This window comes from Photinus pyralis, unplaced genomic scaffold (assembly GCF_008802855.1).
Source record: "Photinus pyralis isolate 1611_PpyrPB1 unplaced genomic scaffold, Ppyr1.3 Ppyr1.4_LG3b, whole genome shotgun sequence".
NCBI lineage: Eukaryota > Metazoa > Arthropoda > Insecta > Coleoptera > Lampyridae > Photinus > Photinus pyralis.
Genome location: NW_022170510.1, coordinates 10,452,863 through 10,468,470, shown reverse-complemented (window position 1 = coordinate 10,468,470; position 15,608 = coordinate 10,452,863). Strand labels below are relative to the sequence as shown.

The following is a 15,608-nucleotide window of genomic DNA, read 5'->3' as shown; positions in this document are numbered from 1 at the left end:
TTCGTGTGTAAATTTTATTCACTGGTATATCTAAAATAATCTATCATAATTTATATACAGTTAAAACAATCCAACAAAATTGTCATTACTTTTAAAAATTATCAATACATGATCCAATGAAGTTTTTGTAATAAAATTTGGTACAATAAATAAAGAATATATAGATGAAATATACAGTACTAATTACTTACAAACTATTATTTACAAAATTCTCTTAATCGCTATGAGGATAGTACAATTAAGTGTGAAAGATTTGCACTTTTGTGGTTAATTAAAATGTAAATCAATTTATTGTTAAAAAGAGCGAAAAAAAACAATTTTGAGACTTATTTTAAAATCACCCCTGAACCGAAGTGTGGCCAAACTAAGTGTGCTGCGGAAGTAATTGACCGAGATCTGACAGGTCACTATTCGAAATTTGTTTATCAGATTCTTCTAAATACTTCAGAACTTTTTCCGTTGCTTTAATAGCGCAAACACTCGATGCACCAGCCTGCAATAAACGTAATTAACAAACCAGAAATTATGTAGCAGCTAATTACCGATGCCGTTAAATTCATGAAACTAAAAAATTTTTTCAACATTTCAACCATTATAGAGAAATTATGCCCTTTGAGAAACCCTCTAACTATATGCAGAAATTCGTCATTATTCATAATTAAAAATCCAAGTAACATAACAATATACGATGCTAAAAACGTGTACTCCATATGCGTGCCCGCCTTCTGTAATACTAAAAATACGTTTAACCAAAATGCTCAGTTCATGAATCTTAACTTACATTTAGCAACGGTTTCTTCAATAAACTCTTCATTAGATTTATACTGTACACTTTCATTATCTTCTTTCTCTCCATCTAAAATTGCGTCAGTTCGCTTCTCTGCGAATCTAGCGGATTCTTCCCACGAATAAAACTGTTCAATTAACGCTTCTAATGCACTTTTATCACCTGAAGAAAGACAGTGCACAAGTTAAAATTGTTTCTAAAATTAATGTTCAATTTTTTAAGTGAACGAATAACTACAGTCAGTTCAAAATTTAGAAATTTGTGTCCATGTTGCCAAATCTAATTTTCCATGAGAATTTAAAAATGGCCAGTGCGTTTTGTTTCATGTATTCATAACCTTGGTATAATACTTACAAGCAAAGGCACTTTCAAAATCAGCAGGGGCCTTTGCATCAATTAATAACTTTTTATTAGCGTTATTTTCCTGTATCAAATTAATCAATAACATTAAAACCTAGAAAATAAATTAATAATGCCACGAATGACTATGCTAGTCACTTACTAATACTCCCAGCTCAAATTTCTTTTGCTCAGGTATATAGTGAGGTACTTGTAGTAGTAAATGTAAACTGGCTTCAACAATACCAGGTTGCGCACCAATAAGCGCACTGCCCATAGCTAGAAATAAAGGTTCTTATACTATTGAGCTGTTTTTTGCTTACTCACATTGTTTGCTGAAATGATGCGTAAGATTAATTAAAACCTTTAATGTCACAAGTAAAGCTTCCCTAATAACAGTACCAGTTGATTCCTTATCAGTTATATCAGTAACTGGATAAAGTGGCACTTCTGAGTCACATAGTCTGTATAGCTTTACAAGTGTATCCAAGATCATACCATCATTGTATTTTAAAATGTAGGTTTGGTTTTCCTCATTATTGTGTGTTACCTTAAAATTGATCCATCACATTAGTGACACATGCAGTAAACAAACTTACATTTTCTAGCACTCGCATGCACCTATCGATTTTTCTCAACTTGTCCAAAAGTGCATCGGTCCAAGTGACAACGTAATCAGAAACTTGTCGACAGCATTCGTATATTGTTTTAATAATGTGCTCCAAACCACCCAACTCTCGTAACTCCTCCTTAAACCATTCGCCCGCCCGCTTCGATGTTAAACTTAACAATGTTTCCATAGCTAACTGCCCCACCTGCACAGATAACCAGTCAACCTATTGTAACGATACAAAAACGTTATTACAGTAATGCTTTCCAAGTTGAGATGCTTCGAATGACCTTGGCTTTGTATTTCTGCACACAATTCGCGCACTTTTTGCTTGTTTTTTTGTAACTGAATCGTACTTAAACCACAATCATCCAAGGCTTGTTGATAGCTTACGTCCGATTCTAAAAGGTTGAGCATTAACTCCAAGCAATCACGATCTAGATCCATATTTAGCCGATCTTGACTTAAAACAAACATCACAGTTGCAGTGCACAATCCTAAACTCTAAAAATTTGCATGATACACAGAGATCGTAAAGTTTTACATGCTTTATACTTGATCCTTTGTGGCGTCATGAAGGGCTTTAAAGAACTTCGCAACGGTACCGTGAGCTCTGACGTGCATTCGAAACGCGGGAGCCATACATTTTGATGCTAAGGTTATCGCCGACAAGCATCGCGTACTAATGGGGTTGTTGTCTTGAAGGGTGTCCAAGATGTAGTCCACGTCGTCGTTGAACTCTTGAAATTCGCCAATTTCTTGAATTTGATGCGCCTTCTTCACGTTACGCACTACTGTGTAATACTGAAACAAATGCGAATTAATAAATACTAAGCCAAATTAAGAAACAGAGACTAAGCTTTAAAGTAAGCACAGAGCAACTCCGAAAAACTTGACTCTTTATCAAATATGTGTGTAATTGCAGCATCCAACATATGAAACTTGTCGCTTTTCAGAGGGGCTCCCACAGGACAAAACAACATAATCCAAATCACCTGGCACGACCCAAAACGGATGGTCTAAGTGATTTGTAACCAGATGTTTCTGACTTTTATGAAACAGAGCAGAGCACAACACGGTTATGAATTTAAAGTTGGCAGAAACGTTGGAGATGAGGTCGACACTATTCTGGAATGTTAGGCTGAACAGTGTATTTCACATGTGCTTTATTTAAAAAATAAAACCAAAAATCTTTTGTGAAAAGGGTTTTTTTTTGTTTTCAGATTGCCTGTCAATTGAAATTGTGGCAGTTTACGTTTACATTGCGACTAGTCAAATTTGACGGTTTTCATTATTTTATCAGATTTTCATACATTAGCTGATAAAAAATATCTTATTTAAGATTAGAATATAAAAACCAGGAAAACCAAAATATTTCAAAAACTATCAGAGATAGGTATACATACATTATTATCAAAAGTTGAAGGGGGTTTCAGAGAAGCTAAAAGATGACAGAAAAATATACCGAGTGTTCTATTTTAAAAAAAGGGAGATTTTTTAATATGACGTTTTGTAACTTTGAACAAAAAAAACACTATGTAAGCTATTTTTTTAGTGTTTCATAGTAGATGTATTTATTTGACTTTTACTTTACCCAGGATGAAAGATATAAAACCTGGAATCAAAATCAATATACGAGCCCTAACACATAAATGTTGGGACATTCAAAATTTTACAAATATTGTAACTTAAAATCATTGTATGTTTTATTATTATTTTTTTCTTACTATAGTTATAAATTAAACATATTTAGTAACTGTCATTTTATATTTTGTTGCAAAGTTAATTAATTACAAATGTCAAATAACACAAAACACAATAAAATTAGAATTTAAAGTGACACAAAAATGTTCGGACACCACCCCTTAATAATGAGTTACATCCCCTTTGACTTTAATACAGCCTGGATTCGTGTAGGCATGGTCGGCACAAGAGCTTTACATTGATCGGTGCCAAAGGTATCCCAAATCTCTTGTAATTTTTCACTCAAAGAAGCAATATTGCGTTGCGGATGAATACACAAACGTTGCTTCATTTTATGTCACACTGTGACAATGACATTGAGATCTGGACTGCATGAGGGCACCTCTAAAACACTATTATTGTGGTTTGTAACCATTTCTTAGTCGTTTTTTGCTGTGACAGGATGCTATAGTTGTGAGAGAATAGGCTCTTGCTAACCTCAGAGGTCAAACGAATTGAACTAGCATCCACATATGAATTTAAATATGATATACAAGAGAGCTGGTATAGAATATCCGCTATCAAAATTCCAGAACTTTGTCATAAAGTGTGGAATTCTCATTTTTTTTGCACATAATATACTCCTGTACATATTACATATCAGACACATGTGGTAGCAACCAGGCATTACGAGAATAACAGGGAGTTATAGGCAGTGCTCGACCATTATAGGCATTAGAAAAGCATTACGGGAGCATTGCAAGCATTATTGGCAAAAAATGTTAAATACGGCTGAATCGGCATTTGGTGTAAACTATTTTGGTTGGTGGATAACCGGTTGTTGTTTGCAGTCTGGACATCGCTGCAAATATGCTGCAGCAGCCATGTGTGCATTTCGATGCGAAGTGTAGTATATTTGTATCATATCTTTTCGTTCGGCACTTGAAAAAAACAATTTCACAATAAAACTAGCACAAATGTAAATAACACTACTTACTTGAAATAGGATCAAACTGTCAAACATTTGTTTACAACAAAAGAACGTTTTGTTTTTCCAAAGCACTCTCCGCAAAAATGTGATACTAAAACCCTCATGTGTGATACATCATTGTAAAGAGAAAAAAAGAGGTAATTTGAAAATGGCGCTCACAAGAAAATATGAAGTTCAAACGTGTTTCTCCGTCATCTTGAAAATTGTTAAAAATGGCGTGTCCAGATTCGAATTCTCCATAAAATTTTGGTTAGAAAAGTTTAGTACAAATAGTTGTCGTTTTTTTGCGATATTTTGAAAACTGTTCAAGAGATTTTAAATTTCTTTGCAGATCATTATTCAGCACGAAAATTCGCAACTTTACCCCCCATTTAACCAACTTTCTATCTCTTAAGATAAGCGAGAAAAATGGATGTCGAACATGGTGAGAGATGGTGCAAAATATGGGGAACAGGGCTGGTGGTCAACCAATTCTGAAACAATTTTATCAATCGTTTGCACAAACTATAAGAGCTACGAGGACGCCGCTGTGGCTAAAAGGCGGTAGAGGGGATGAACGTGTCCAACATATGGTGAGAACTTATATCAACGCCACTGAAAGAGGAGGGTAAGAAGCGTTAAAAAAACGCATTTTCAGACCTAGAAGAGAAGGCATTTGACCTATGGGGTCGTTACTTCCTGAGTCAAGCAGTTTCTTTTTTTCCGGGGTCCCTAGCAGCATTGAATAAAAAATTAAGAAGAAGCCTAACCTTATGGAAAAAAGTGGTTCTGTTGGTAACGTACGCGGGGTTTGGGAAGTAGATCCCACCACGGTATCCGGAAGAATATCCCCACTTTTTAGAATGAAATAATTAATTCAGTTGCAATGTGCTGCTTTACTCGCTGAAGGTCTATATTTGTATAAGAAGTTGTCACCGACATATGATATTGTATGCATTCTTTATATTTAGCCATCCTTGATAATAAGGTGGGTCAGGAACACTTATACTACTATAGTAAGGTATCATGTTGCCAATCTCGTGAATTCCACTTATTATTTGAAATGAAAATATTAGCGTACCATGCTAACTATACAGGCTAGCGGATGGGGTTTCATTATGAGGAAAAAATTCTATACATTTTCACGTAGAAATCAAGTGGGATAGAAATAATTTTGATACCACTACAACTATTTTTTAATGGAGGCAGTATTTTATATCATGGTTGTTAAATGGAGTATTTTAGCTATTCAGCGATATAAGGTTGTTTTTAAAATATTGGACAAATGTGCCCAAAAACGAATTTTATACAGGGTGAGTTTTTGTTTCATTTGAAACATTCTGAACATTTTTGAAACCGTAAGACTTAGAGATTAGGTTAAATGAGGAAAGAGTTGTTGTTTTAAGAGCTTAATCAAGATATGCTTTTGTTTTTTGAAAAAAATTCACAGTATACTAGACACTAGACAGTAGATATGAGAGAAAAACAAAATTAGTGATTTTTTGTTCTTTGCACATTTCTGTATTTCTAATACTAACGATTCAACATTTAAAAGAAAAATCACTAATTTTGTTTTTTTTGATTGTAGATCTTTTTAATAATTTCCATTCTTCTTTTATAATTTTCGAGTTATAACGCAAACTTAAATTTTTTTAAATGGCAACCATGGTTGCAATGATATAAGGTTCATTGTACTTACTTTGACAAATAAACATGAATTTTCTTTGAGGCCTTCAACAATGAACAGCAGTATTTTGTTTTTTATTATTTTCCATGGCATGATACGATTTACTTGAATATGATTATTAATTTAACTTTAATAGTACATTTTCGAAGATGGCCTTTAAATAATTATGTTAAATGTGCCACAGTTACATTATTACCTATCTCATTCGATATTGTTTTCCATGGCAAACTCTTTTTATTTACCTCTCAATAATACGAAAATTCCTGCAGTGCGTTTATTTATTAAGGTACGTTTAGCAAGCCTTATATCATTATAAAGAGAAAAATGTGTCCTTTTCAAAAATGATTTGTATAATGTTCTACCACTGGCTGTGAAGCAGTTAAATTTCGTTAAGTTTAAAAATTTTATAAAAAATCATTTTTTAACTTATTGTTTCTACTCCATAAAGGAATACCTCAGTACACCTATTGTTTTTAATTTGTGATTATAACTTGTATTTTTATTTTTATATTGTTAGTTTTGTATGAATTTCTTTGTCTGTTTGTACTTTTTATTGTATACTACTTATTTATGCTGTAATTTGACGTTTCGCAAGCATTGAATGTGATATTACGACAAAAATATACATGATACAATCGTAAAATATAGAAGCAAAATGGTATGTTCATGATATTAAGCATTAAAATGTCTAAATCTTTTATTCGTGAAGAAAAATCACTAAATTTGTTTTTCGCTCATATCTAGTAAACTGTGGATTTTTTTCAAAAAACAAAAGCATATCTTAAATAAAATCTTAAAACGACAACTCTTCCTCATTTAACCGAATTTCTATGTCTTATGGTTTCCGAAAACCCCAATGCTTAAAATGGAAAAAAAACTCACCCTGTATATAATAATCAAGTATGCCATAAAAATAAGTGAACATGAAAAACCCTACATTTGTGCTATTTCTGTAAATTACATAAACTTGAAATCGGGGCTCTGTGGCTCTCCGTCATTTATTTATCAATCAATTTCAGACATACGGTAAAACACTATAGCATCTATCAAGTGTGCAAAATCGATAAAAAAAACTTGCCACACAGGGCACAGACGCCTGATTTCAAGTGTATGTTCTATAATGCTGTGCGCGCGACCATGTACACAGACGGATGGATGGACGGACCGAGAGACGACAGAAAATCATGAAGTTGCTTTTGTCGCTCGTAATGTCAAGTGTCAATAACTGTGATTTATTCTGACAAAAGGTCTTGTTAACGTGTAACAGATGATCAACAAACCTTGAAACATTAAAATTTTATTGAGAACCGCTGACCTTTAGTTAAATGGGGGCTATTATCCCATTGTTTTAAATGTCGCAGTGGGAATTCCCGCTACTTAACGACCTAATGAGAAATCTTAAATTATTGGTGAAACGAACTATACTTACTGTTAATTTAATCGAGCAGTGCTGTGCATGGAAAGGAAAGCAACGCCTAAGTAAAACCATTGACTAAAACCACTATTTATTCAATGGTAAAACTGAAAACTCAATCAATGCCCTAATACAATAACAATATTGTCCCTCTAAAACCAGCTGCACTTTCTCCCTTCCAAAAATTAGAGGAAAACACGATCGTTCGCTAACATGTCCTTGTGGACGTATTGTCCGATAAGTAAAGCAGTGATTTGAATCATTGGTGATTTACGAGATGATTTTTAATTGAATAATCTGCATTTGTAAAGATCTAAATGGATTTATACGAGTTATCTGAAGTGATTCAGCCTAGATGCTTATGTCATTCAAGCTACCGGTTAAATGCTGATTCGGTAAAGAAAACACATCCGGAGATAAGAGTTAAAGAGTTTAAAAGACTTGCACAACGACCTGAACAGCGCGCCAATGCAGAAGTACCGCCTATAAGTAGTCGATGTAATACGAACAAATTGTGGCTGTAATAAAAAGTGGCTCCATCTATTTTTCACTGTAATTTTTTAGGGACAAATCACAGTACAGGCGTGAGGCTTCTTCTCCATTTGTTATTCAATGCTACCAGTTATGGAAGTACGCTTTTCAAATTTTTCAAGATACTGAACTATGCCGAGGCCAGAATTTACCATCTTGTGGTATGAGTTTTGGATACTTTTTACAAATTAGTGACCGTCTGCACCGACAAATTTAAGTGGAGCTTAGCTCAAGTGTAGCTTAAAATCCATGGCAACGATTATTGAGACAATGGTTGCCATGGATTTTAAGCTACGGTTAAGCTAAGCTACCCTTAAATTTATCGCTGCAGACGGCCATTGGGCACTAAGTCTAGTGCCCTAACCACTATATCATTGAATTCAACCCTTCATGTTTTATGAGCTATAGCAATATGTGCTGCATCAAAATGATGCAAAATTGATACAAGATGGCGATGCATGTATTTTTTATGCATGTTTGTAGGGTATATTTTAGGAAAACTAAACCTAAAGTCACTAGATATACTAAACCTAAAGTCACTAAATATAGAAAGTACCGCAATCCATTGGGCTCGTGTGTTAGAGAGAGAACGCATGATTTTTGCCCAAAAATGGCGGAAGTTACCAGATTCTAGTAACTTTAATGTTAGGGATTGTTCCACCTGTTTAGAGATATCTGTATATATTTTTATAAAACATGACAGTACTATGAAGTTAGGTTATAAAAAATTACAGCTATTCAGATTTTATTTGTCAATTTTTTTAAGTTGGCAGCAAATTTGCCCAAAAATGGCGGATGATTGCGGTACTTTCTATATCTAGTGACTTTAACTAAACCATGAATCGTACGCCCTCTAGCGGCAAACCTAGAAACTTGAAAATAATTTCCAGGGCCTCTTTTGTTAACAAATTTTTTTTCCTGTACATAAAAAACAGTGTATCTTCATATACTCCTCAGATTATTACAATACACATGTACTGATTTTTATAATCTACTACTACTTTACTAACAAAAACTTACTCCTTTGTCTTGCTTCATGCATTTAATACTTGTAACAGCTTCAGATTCCTCATCGCTGCCTTCTTGAGTAATCCTCATCAGAGGTTCATTGCTAAACCCGTACTCGTCAAACGTCGACACATTTTCGCTTTTATTCTCATCATTATTTTTAGGCGCATCCTTATCATCACTCCACTTATGTTTGTACAACGCTCGCCGTTTTTTACTTCCGTCGGCAATCATCGACCTACTTTTAAATATGCTCCCCTTTTTCTTCGATATCACCAGCTTGACGGGCGCCAACGGCAACGGATCCGAATGTTGCGGCTTCTCCAGAATCTTATCGAAAATCTCATCTTTGTGTTTCTCAAGCGGAAATAATTTGGATTTGTCCATACTTCGGGTGGTTCGCCTCGGCTGCGGTTCGGGTACTTCCTCGTTTTCGGACTCGCTGGACTCCTCCTCCACCTTTTGTTTTTTGGAGGGCGTTTCTGAGAACAACGCGCTTAAGTCGGCTTCGACGTCGTTCACCGGAATTTCGGGGGGGACCTCCTCGACCGGTTCCGGAAATTGTTCTTCTACAGTCTGCTCGGTTACAATACTGTCGCTACGGTCCACGTTGTCGTCGAAGCATTCCTCTTCGATTCTCTGCGTTTCAGTCTCCAGAATATCACAATAGCCCTCGTCCACTTTATCGGGCGGATCAGATTTATTTTCGGGTTCGACTGGCAGAAGTAGGTCGGGATTCAGATTTTCGGAGACCGACGCAGATTCCTTGGGAGAATCCGGTCGAAGTAAACTGTCATATAATGCCTTACGTTCGAGCTCGTATTTCTCGGCGGGGATATACTGAGGTGAGAGCTCCAAATCTTTTTTTGGAGAAGTGAAAAGCGCGGAAAACGTGTCACCTGGCGTATCCGCAGTAGCTGGACTGGTATTGGGATCCGATTGCATACTGCGACGTGCCGATCTTGTAATTCTAATATTACCCGGTACACGAGCTGTTGTATCTTTTGTGGAACGTGGCGAAGTAATGGTGGAGGTGGATGGGGTACTGGAGGGCGTGGGAGTGCTTTCGGACTCATCAGAATCGCTTAAAAGCTGAGATTTGCCACGACATATTCTAATAACTATCGGCGGTTTACTTTCATCTCTTTTTGAGTTATTGGCGTTAGGGCAGAGAACTTCTTTTTCAGGTGGCGGATTATTTTTTGATGTAAAAAACTTTTTGGATTTTTTAGATCTCTCGTTCGCATGCTTTGTGCTACCAGTATCACTTTTGCCGGTGTAGACAATCGGCTGAGAATCTTGTTGGTCATTATTTCGGCTTTTGAAGAACTTTTTCGGTTTTGGAATGTTAACAGTAGTCTCTAACTTTTCGCTTTCATCACCTGTTAACAAACCTAAGCAATTACAATAAGTTTTTAAACGGCTAACAAACGAATACTAACCATTAGCTTTACGTATCGACGTAAATGAAGTAATGCCCCATTTCCCTATCGTACCGGTGGACCTGGCTGCAGAGGGGCAATTGCTATTCTCCTTTAAAAGTTTCTCAAACGACAAATTTGTTTGACAATTTGCTCGACGATATTTTCCAAACCCCCTACTCGACATACTTGCTTCATCTTATGTGGGAAATCAATGTGGAATTAGGTTAGCACTACACTTTTATTTCATTTTACTTACTTATGATACTATTTCCAATTAATGCATGATATACCAGTATTTGTTTTTAAACGTTAAACACTTCTATTTTCATTATTTGGTATCACGCCTCTTTTAAACCAGTAGTTCGGTACGCAGCGCATTTTTAGGCGAAATTTAAGTCAAAAAAAGCTCAAAATCTCCTTCAAATTTATTCAAAGTTATCGTTTGTGGAGTCAAAAGCACTTCAAACAAATTCTATGGTAGTGTACGAAAATGCATCCATATTGTGTTGTGTTTTGATCTTGATTCTCTTCGTTAAGTTACGTTAAAGTTAACGTAGATTAACGGCGCTACTTCGCTACAGTGGCGTAGGTAAGTACAGGGCTTTCATTTTAAAACAATTTATTGTAATTGGTAATTTTGATAAAAATCAAAAAACAGAGGGAAATTTGGTGAATTACGCTTAGTATTTACCTCCGCACCCCAGTTTGTTAAAGATAAGTATATTCAGACAGTATTATCAAGACAGTTTAATATCTTCAGTTCATCAGTTGTTTTGCCAATAAACAAATTACGTGAATTTCGTATAGGTACCTTTACACTATAATATATCTCACATGATTTTTTATATGATATGTTATATGATATTTACTACCAACATATTTTTCGTAAGAGTTTTAATGTTTTACTTTACACTTGACAGGTTTTTCATATGACTTTAATACAAGAAGTTACGAAACCATATATAACTTCTCTAAATTAAAATGTTCCAAATTCAAAAGTTACAGCCCTTTGAATATTCTTTCGAAATTGGTTTCTAGCGTCTAGCCTATAACTTTTGATTGAGAAGTCTGATCGAAAAAGTACGAATTGTTTTGGATTCTACGCACCAAAATTAATAAGAAAAAGTGTTTTCCCGAGAAATTTTGGTGCAGTCGATTTTTGGTAAAAAAGGAAGGTTATACACTGCCTTTTTTTGAGCCCCGAAAAAAAAATTGTCTCAGATCGACCCGGGAAAAAAATTTTCTTATAGAATGTGGCCTGTAGAATCCATAATTTCAAACAGTTCCAAGATTGGGCTACTAGTTCCAAAGTTACAGCCCTTTGAATTTTTTTTCGAAATTGGTTTCTAGTCTATAACTTTTGATTGAGAAGTCTGATCGAAAAAGTACGAATTGATTTGGATTCTACGCACCCAATTTAATAAGAAAAAGTGTTTTCCCGAGAAATTTTGGTGTAGTCGATTTTTGGTAAAAAAGGAAGGTTATACACTGCCTTTTTTTGAGCCCCGAAAAAAAAATTGTCTCAGATCGACCGGGAAAAAAAATTTTCTTATAGAATGTGGCCTGTAGAATCCATAATTTCAAACAGTTCCAAGATTGGGCTACTAGTTCAAAAGTTACAGCCCTTTGAATTTTCTTTCGAAATTGGTTTTCTAGTCTATAACTTTTGATTGAGAAGTCTGATCGAAAAAGTACGAATTGTTTTGGATTCTACGCACCAAAATTAATAAGAAAAAGTGTTTTCCCGAGAAATTTTGGTGCAATCGATTTTTGGAAAAAAGGAAGGTTATACACTGCCTTTTTTTGCCCCGAAAAAAAAATTGTCTCATATCGACCCGGAAAAAAATTTTTCTTATAGAACGTGGCCTGTAGAATCCATAATTTCAAACAGTTCCAAGATTGGGCTATTAGTTCAAAAGTTACAGCCCTTTGAATTTTCTTTCGAAATTGGTTTCTAGTCTATAACTTTTGATTGAGAAGTCTGATCGAAAAAGTACGATTCGTTTTGGATTCTACGCACCAAAATTAATAAGAAAAAGTGTTTTCCCGAGAAATTTTGGTGCAGTCGATTTTTGGAAAAAAGGAAGGTTTATACACTGCCTTTTTTTTGCCTCGAAGAAAAAATTGTCTCAGATCGTCCTGAGAAAAAATTTTTCTTATAGAACGTGGCCTGTAGAATCCATAATTTCAAACAGTTCCAAGATTGGGCTACTAGTTCAAAAGTTACAGCTAGGGAATGCAATCCCGCAACAAAATCTCAATCCCGGTATTTGCGGGATCGTTAGATGTTAATCCCGCGGGAACCCGGTATTTGCGGGATCCCGCAAAATTTTAAATAAATTGGCAAATAAGCAGTTTTGTGCGGTTAACTTCTGTATTAAAATAAATCGCTAATTATCACAATAAGTATTCAACAAAAAAGTACCTTCAGGCTAACTTAGAACTCAAAAAATCACTTGTAAAGCACAAATAAGTGAACTTCTAAACTGCCTCAAAGTTTAACAATTATTTTAAAAATAATTTCTCCGTTATGCGTTTCATTATCAAAGCAAACAGAGTCGTCCCCTTGGGTCGACATTAAGGATAAGTGTACCCTTTTTGAAAGATTACCCCAAACATTTGAAGGGTCAATTACCAATCAAGACACTATTTGACAATGTGTGTCTGAAAACACCACTACAACCAGACAACCAAATACCAATATACTCGTAAATATTTATTGCTCGATTTATTGTTTATGTAATTTATTCTTTCATTAGTAACTAATATACCTAAACAATGATTATACACACCTATAATCAATGATATAATCAAAAGTTTACTGGTTTAGGTACACAAGTATTCAGCTTTTTCAGATAAGTACAACAGCAAAATGCGAAAAGTAACCATAGAAGGGCGGGATCACTTGGGTATTTAAAATAAGTCATATCATTTGTCATGCAGAAATAGAAACATCCCTATTCCACGATTTACGTATTATTTCCATATTATTTCCTTATGATTTGTCTTATGACAGCCATAATACCAAAATAGTGTAGTGTAAACACAAATCTAAATGCTTATTACTTATCATATGACAAATCGCATGAGAAGTATGGTAGTGTAAAGGTACCTTAAAAAAGGTCAAACGTATTATAGACGAAATAAAAACCTTCGAGAAAGTAAAGGAATTATTTATTTTTCAGCCATTCTACCCAAGTGTGCAACAGCAAGCCGGTGACTACTAGCATATTATGTTTATTCATTATATCTTTATATTAGGTATATCTATTATATCTTTTGGTTTAACCAAAACTGTCTTTGAGAACACGCGTCAGGATTCATGTATAGATAATATTTTTAACTAACCTCGATTCTCACAAATATAATGTAAAAGTCCTGCAACCAGAGCTCTCAGACCATAGTGCCCTCATGATCACTTACACCACAGTTGTACCGGAGGATGCATCTTCCAAAGAACGCATTATCTACAAGCCAATTACACACATGGGACTATCCAAGCTTTATAACACCTTGGAACAAACAGACTGGTCATTCATTTCCAATACTAACAAAACTGTAAATCACAAGTTTGCTTCATTTATTGACATTATCACAACAGCGTGTGACATGTCTTTTGGAAGCAAATCTAAAGTAAGTGCTCGTAACAACAGACAGACATACAAAGTACACTGGTTTAACCACAATATAAGAAAAAGCAGCGAGGTTCTCCATTTTCTAACTTTTTTAAACAAGCAAAACTCAAACATCGTCAGCAACGAGACATTAAAGGATTACAGGAGGATCTACAGAGCCGAAATTAACAAGTACAAAAAACAGGCTAATGATAACCACATGAAGAAATCTTCCAACACTAAAAAAGCTGCATGGGACATCATACAGAACTACAACCCAGTAAAACATAGACAAATTCCAAACAGTCTGACAGTTGACATATTTAACTCTTTCTTTAGTGATGCGGGTACTAACATAGTGAACAATTTACCACAAACTAGTGTGAATCCTTTAAACTTCCTTGAAAACTTCAATATTCCCGGAAACCTAAATTTCTCATTTAGGGAAATAACGTACAATGAAATACGAGAGACTAAAAAATACCTTGAGTAGGGACACATACAACCTCAATTTAAAAATCGTTAAAATGGTGCAAACTATAATAATTTATCCCCTTTGTAAACTCATCAACCAGTCTGTTAACGAAGGCATATTTCCTGATTGCCTAAAAATTGCAAAAGTGGTTCCAGTCCATAAAACAGGTCCGAGAGATGAGGTATCAAACTATAGACCAATCTCCATCATCCCAATCTTTGGTAAAATTTTTGAAGCGGCGATGAAAAAACAAATACAGCAGTATTTTGAAGAGAAAAACCTATTCAGCACTTGTCAATTTGGCTTCCGCAATGGCAGGTCAACTACTACAGCCATAAATTACTTGCTACAGCTTGTGAAGCACGGGTTTGAATCTAAACGAGTCTCACAAATGTCTCTCTTTGACCTAACAAAGGCATTTGACTGTGTTAGCCATGAGTTACTGATCAGGAAACTTGCGAAGTATAAATTCGATGCGACCAGTATAGCACTAATTCGTTCGTACCTCAATGATCGTACCCAATATGTTACACTTAACTCAATTAAATCCAAGAATGCAGCCGTGAAGATGGGTGTTCCTCAAGGATCTGTATTGGGGCCAATCCTATTTCTTGTTTTCATTAATGACCTATCAGCACTTTCAACGGCACCACATCAGTACCTAACTCTTTTTGCCGACGATACCACCGCCCTTACTACAGCCGACAGCAAGGAACTCCTGAGTAAATCGTCTAAGAAGCTACTGTCAGGAATAACCCAGTGGTTCACGATCAATGGTCTAAGTATTAATGAACTGAAAAATCAATCCCTGTTACTGGGCCTCCATAATACAGATAAATCTCCCCCAGTGAAACTGTTGGGTATATATATCGATGGCAAGCTGACGTGGGCAGAGCACGCCTTGTACCTGTCCAGTAAACTGTCTAGAATGAACTACATTATAAGAAATCTAAAGCCTAGAGTAACAAAGCAGGTCTTACTACAAGCATACTATGGATACATCCACTCCACGTTAAGCTACGCAGTACTGTGTTGGGGACATTCCGTCCATGCAGCTAAAGTGTTT

The 15,608-nt window shown here is 35.3% G+C and overlaps 1 protein-coding gene across 2 annotated transcripts; it reads right to left on the bottom strand.

Annotated features, from left to right (window-relative positions):
• On the bottom strand, positions 1 to 10,990 carry LOC116167491 (protein wings apart-like). 2 transcript variants are annotated; one of them, XM_031482882.1, is made up of 12 exons: positions 10,710 to 10,990; positions 10,472 to 10,648; positions 9,042 to 10,423; positions 2,292 to 2,540; positions 1,992 to 2,240; positions 1,726 to 1,941; positions 1,454 to 1,676; positions 1,290 to 1,405; positions 1,142 to 1,241; positions 782 to 949; positions 543 to 733; positions 1 to 493 (listed from the first exon to the last, which is right to left on the bottom strand). In XM_031482882.1, exons 2-12 carry the CDS (start codon positions 10,635 to 10,637, stop codon positions 365 to 367), a joined length of 3,189 nt encoding a protein of 1,062 aa, XP_031338742.1. In that variant the 5' UTR covers positions 10,638 to 10,648; positions 10,710 to 10,990; the 3' UTR covers positions 1 to 364. The 2 variants fall into 2 exon arrangements, with proteins under 2 accessions (XP_031338742.1, XP_031338743.1); XM_031482883.1 differs by having other exon boundaries at positions 9,042 to 10,411; positions 10,710 to 10,989.
• Positions 10,991 to 15,608: the final 4,618 nt, after the last annotated feature.

Bases quoted from the DNA above. Each gene is read 5' to 3' on its own strand.
- LOC116167491 (XM_031482882.1), bottom strand. From the start codon at position 10,637: ATGTCGAGTAGGGGGTTTGGAAAATATCGTCGAGCAAATTGTCAAACA. The intron at 10,424-10,471 runs GTTAGTATTCGT...GTAATTGCTTAG, and splicing joins GTCGATACGTAAAGCTAATG to GTTTGTTAACAGGTGATGAA. The intron at 1,942-1,991 runs GTAATAACGTTT...TTATCTGTGCAG, and splicing joins TCAACTTGGAAAGCATTACT to GTGGGGCAGTTAGCTATGGA.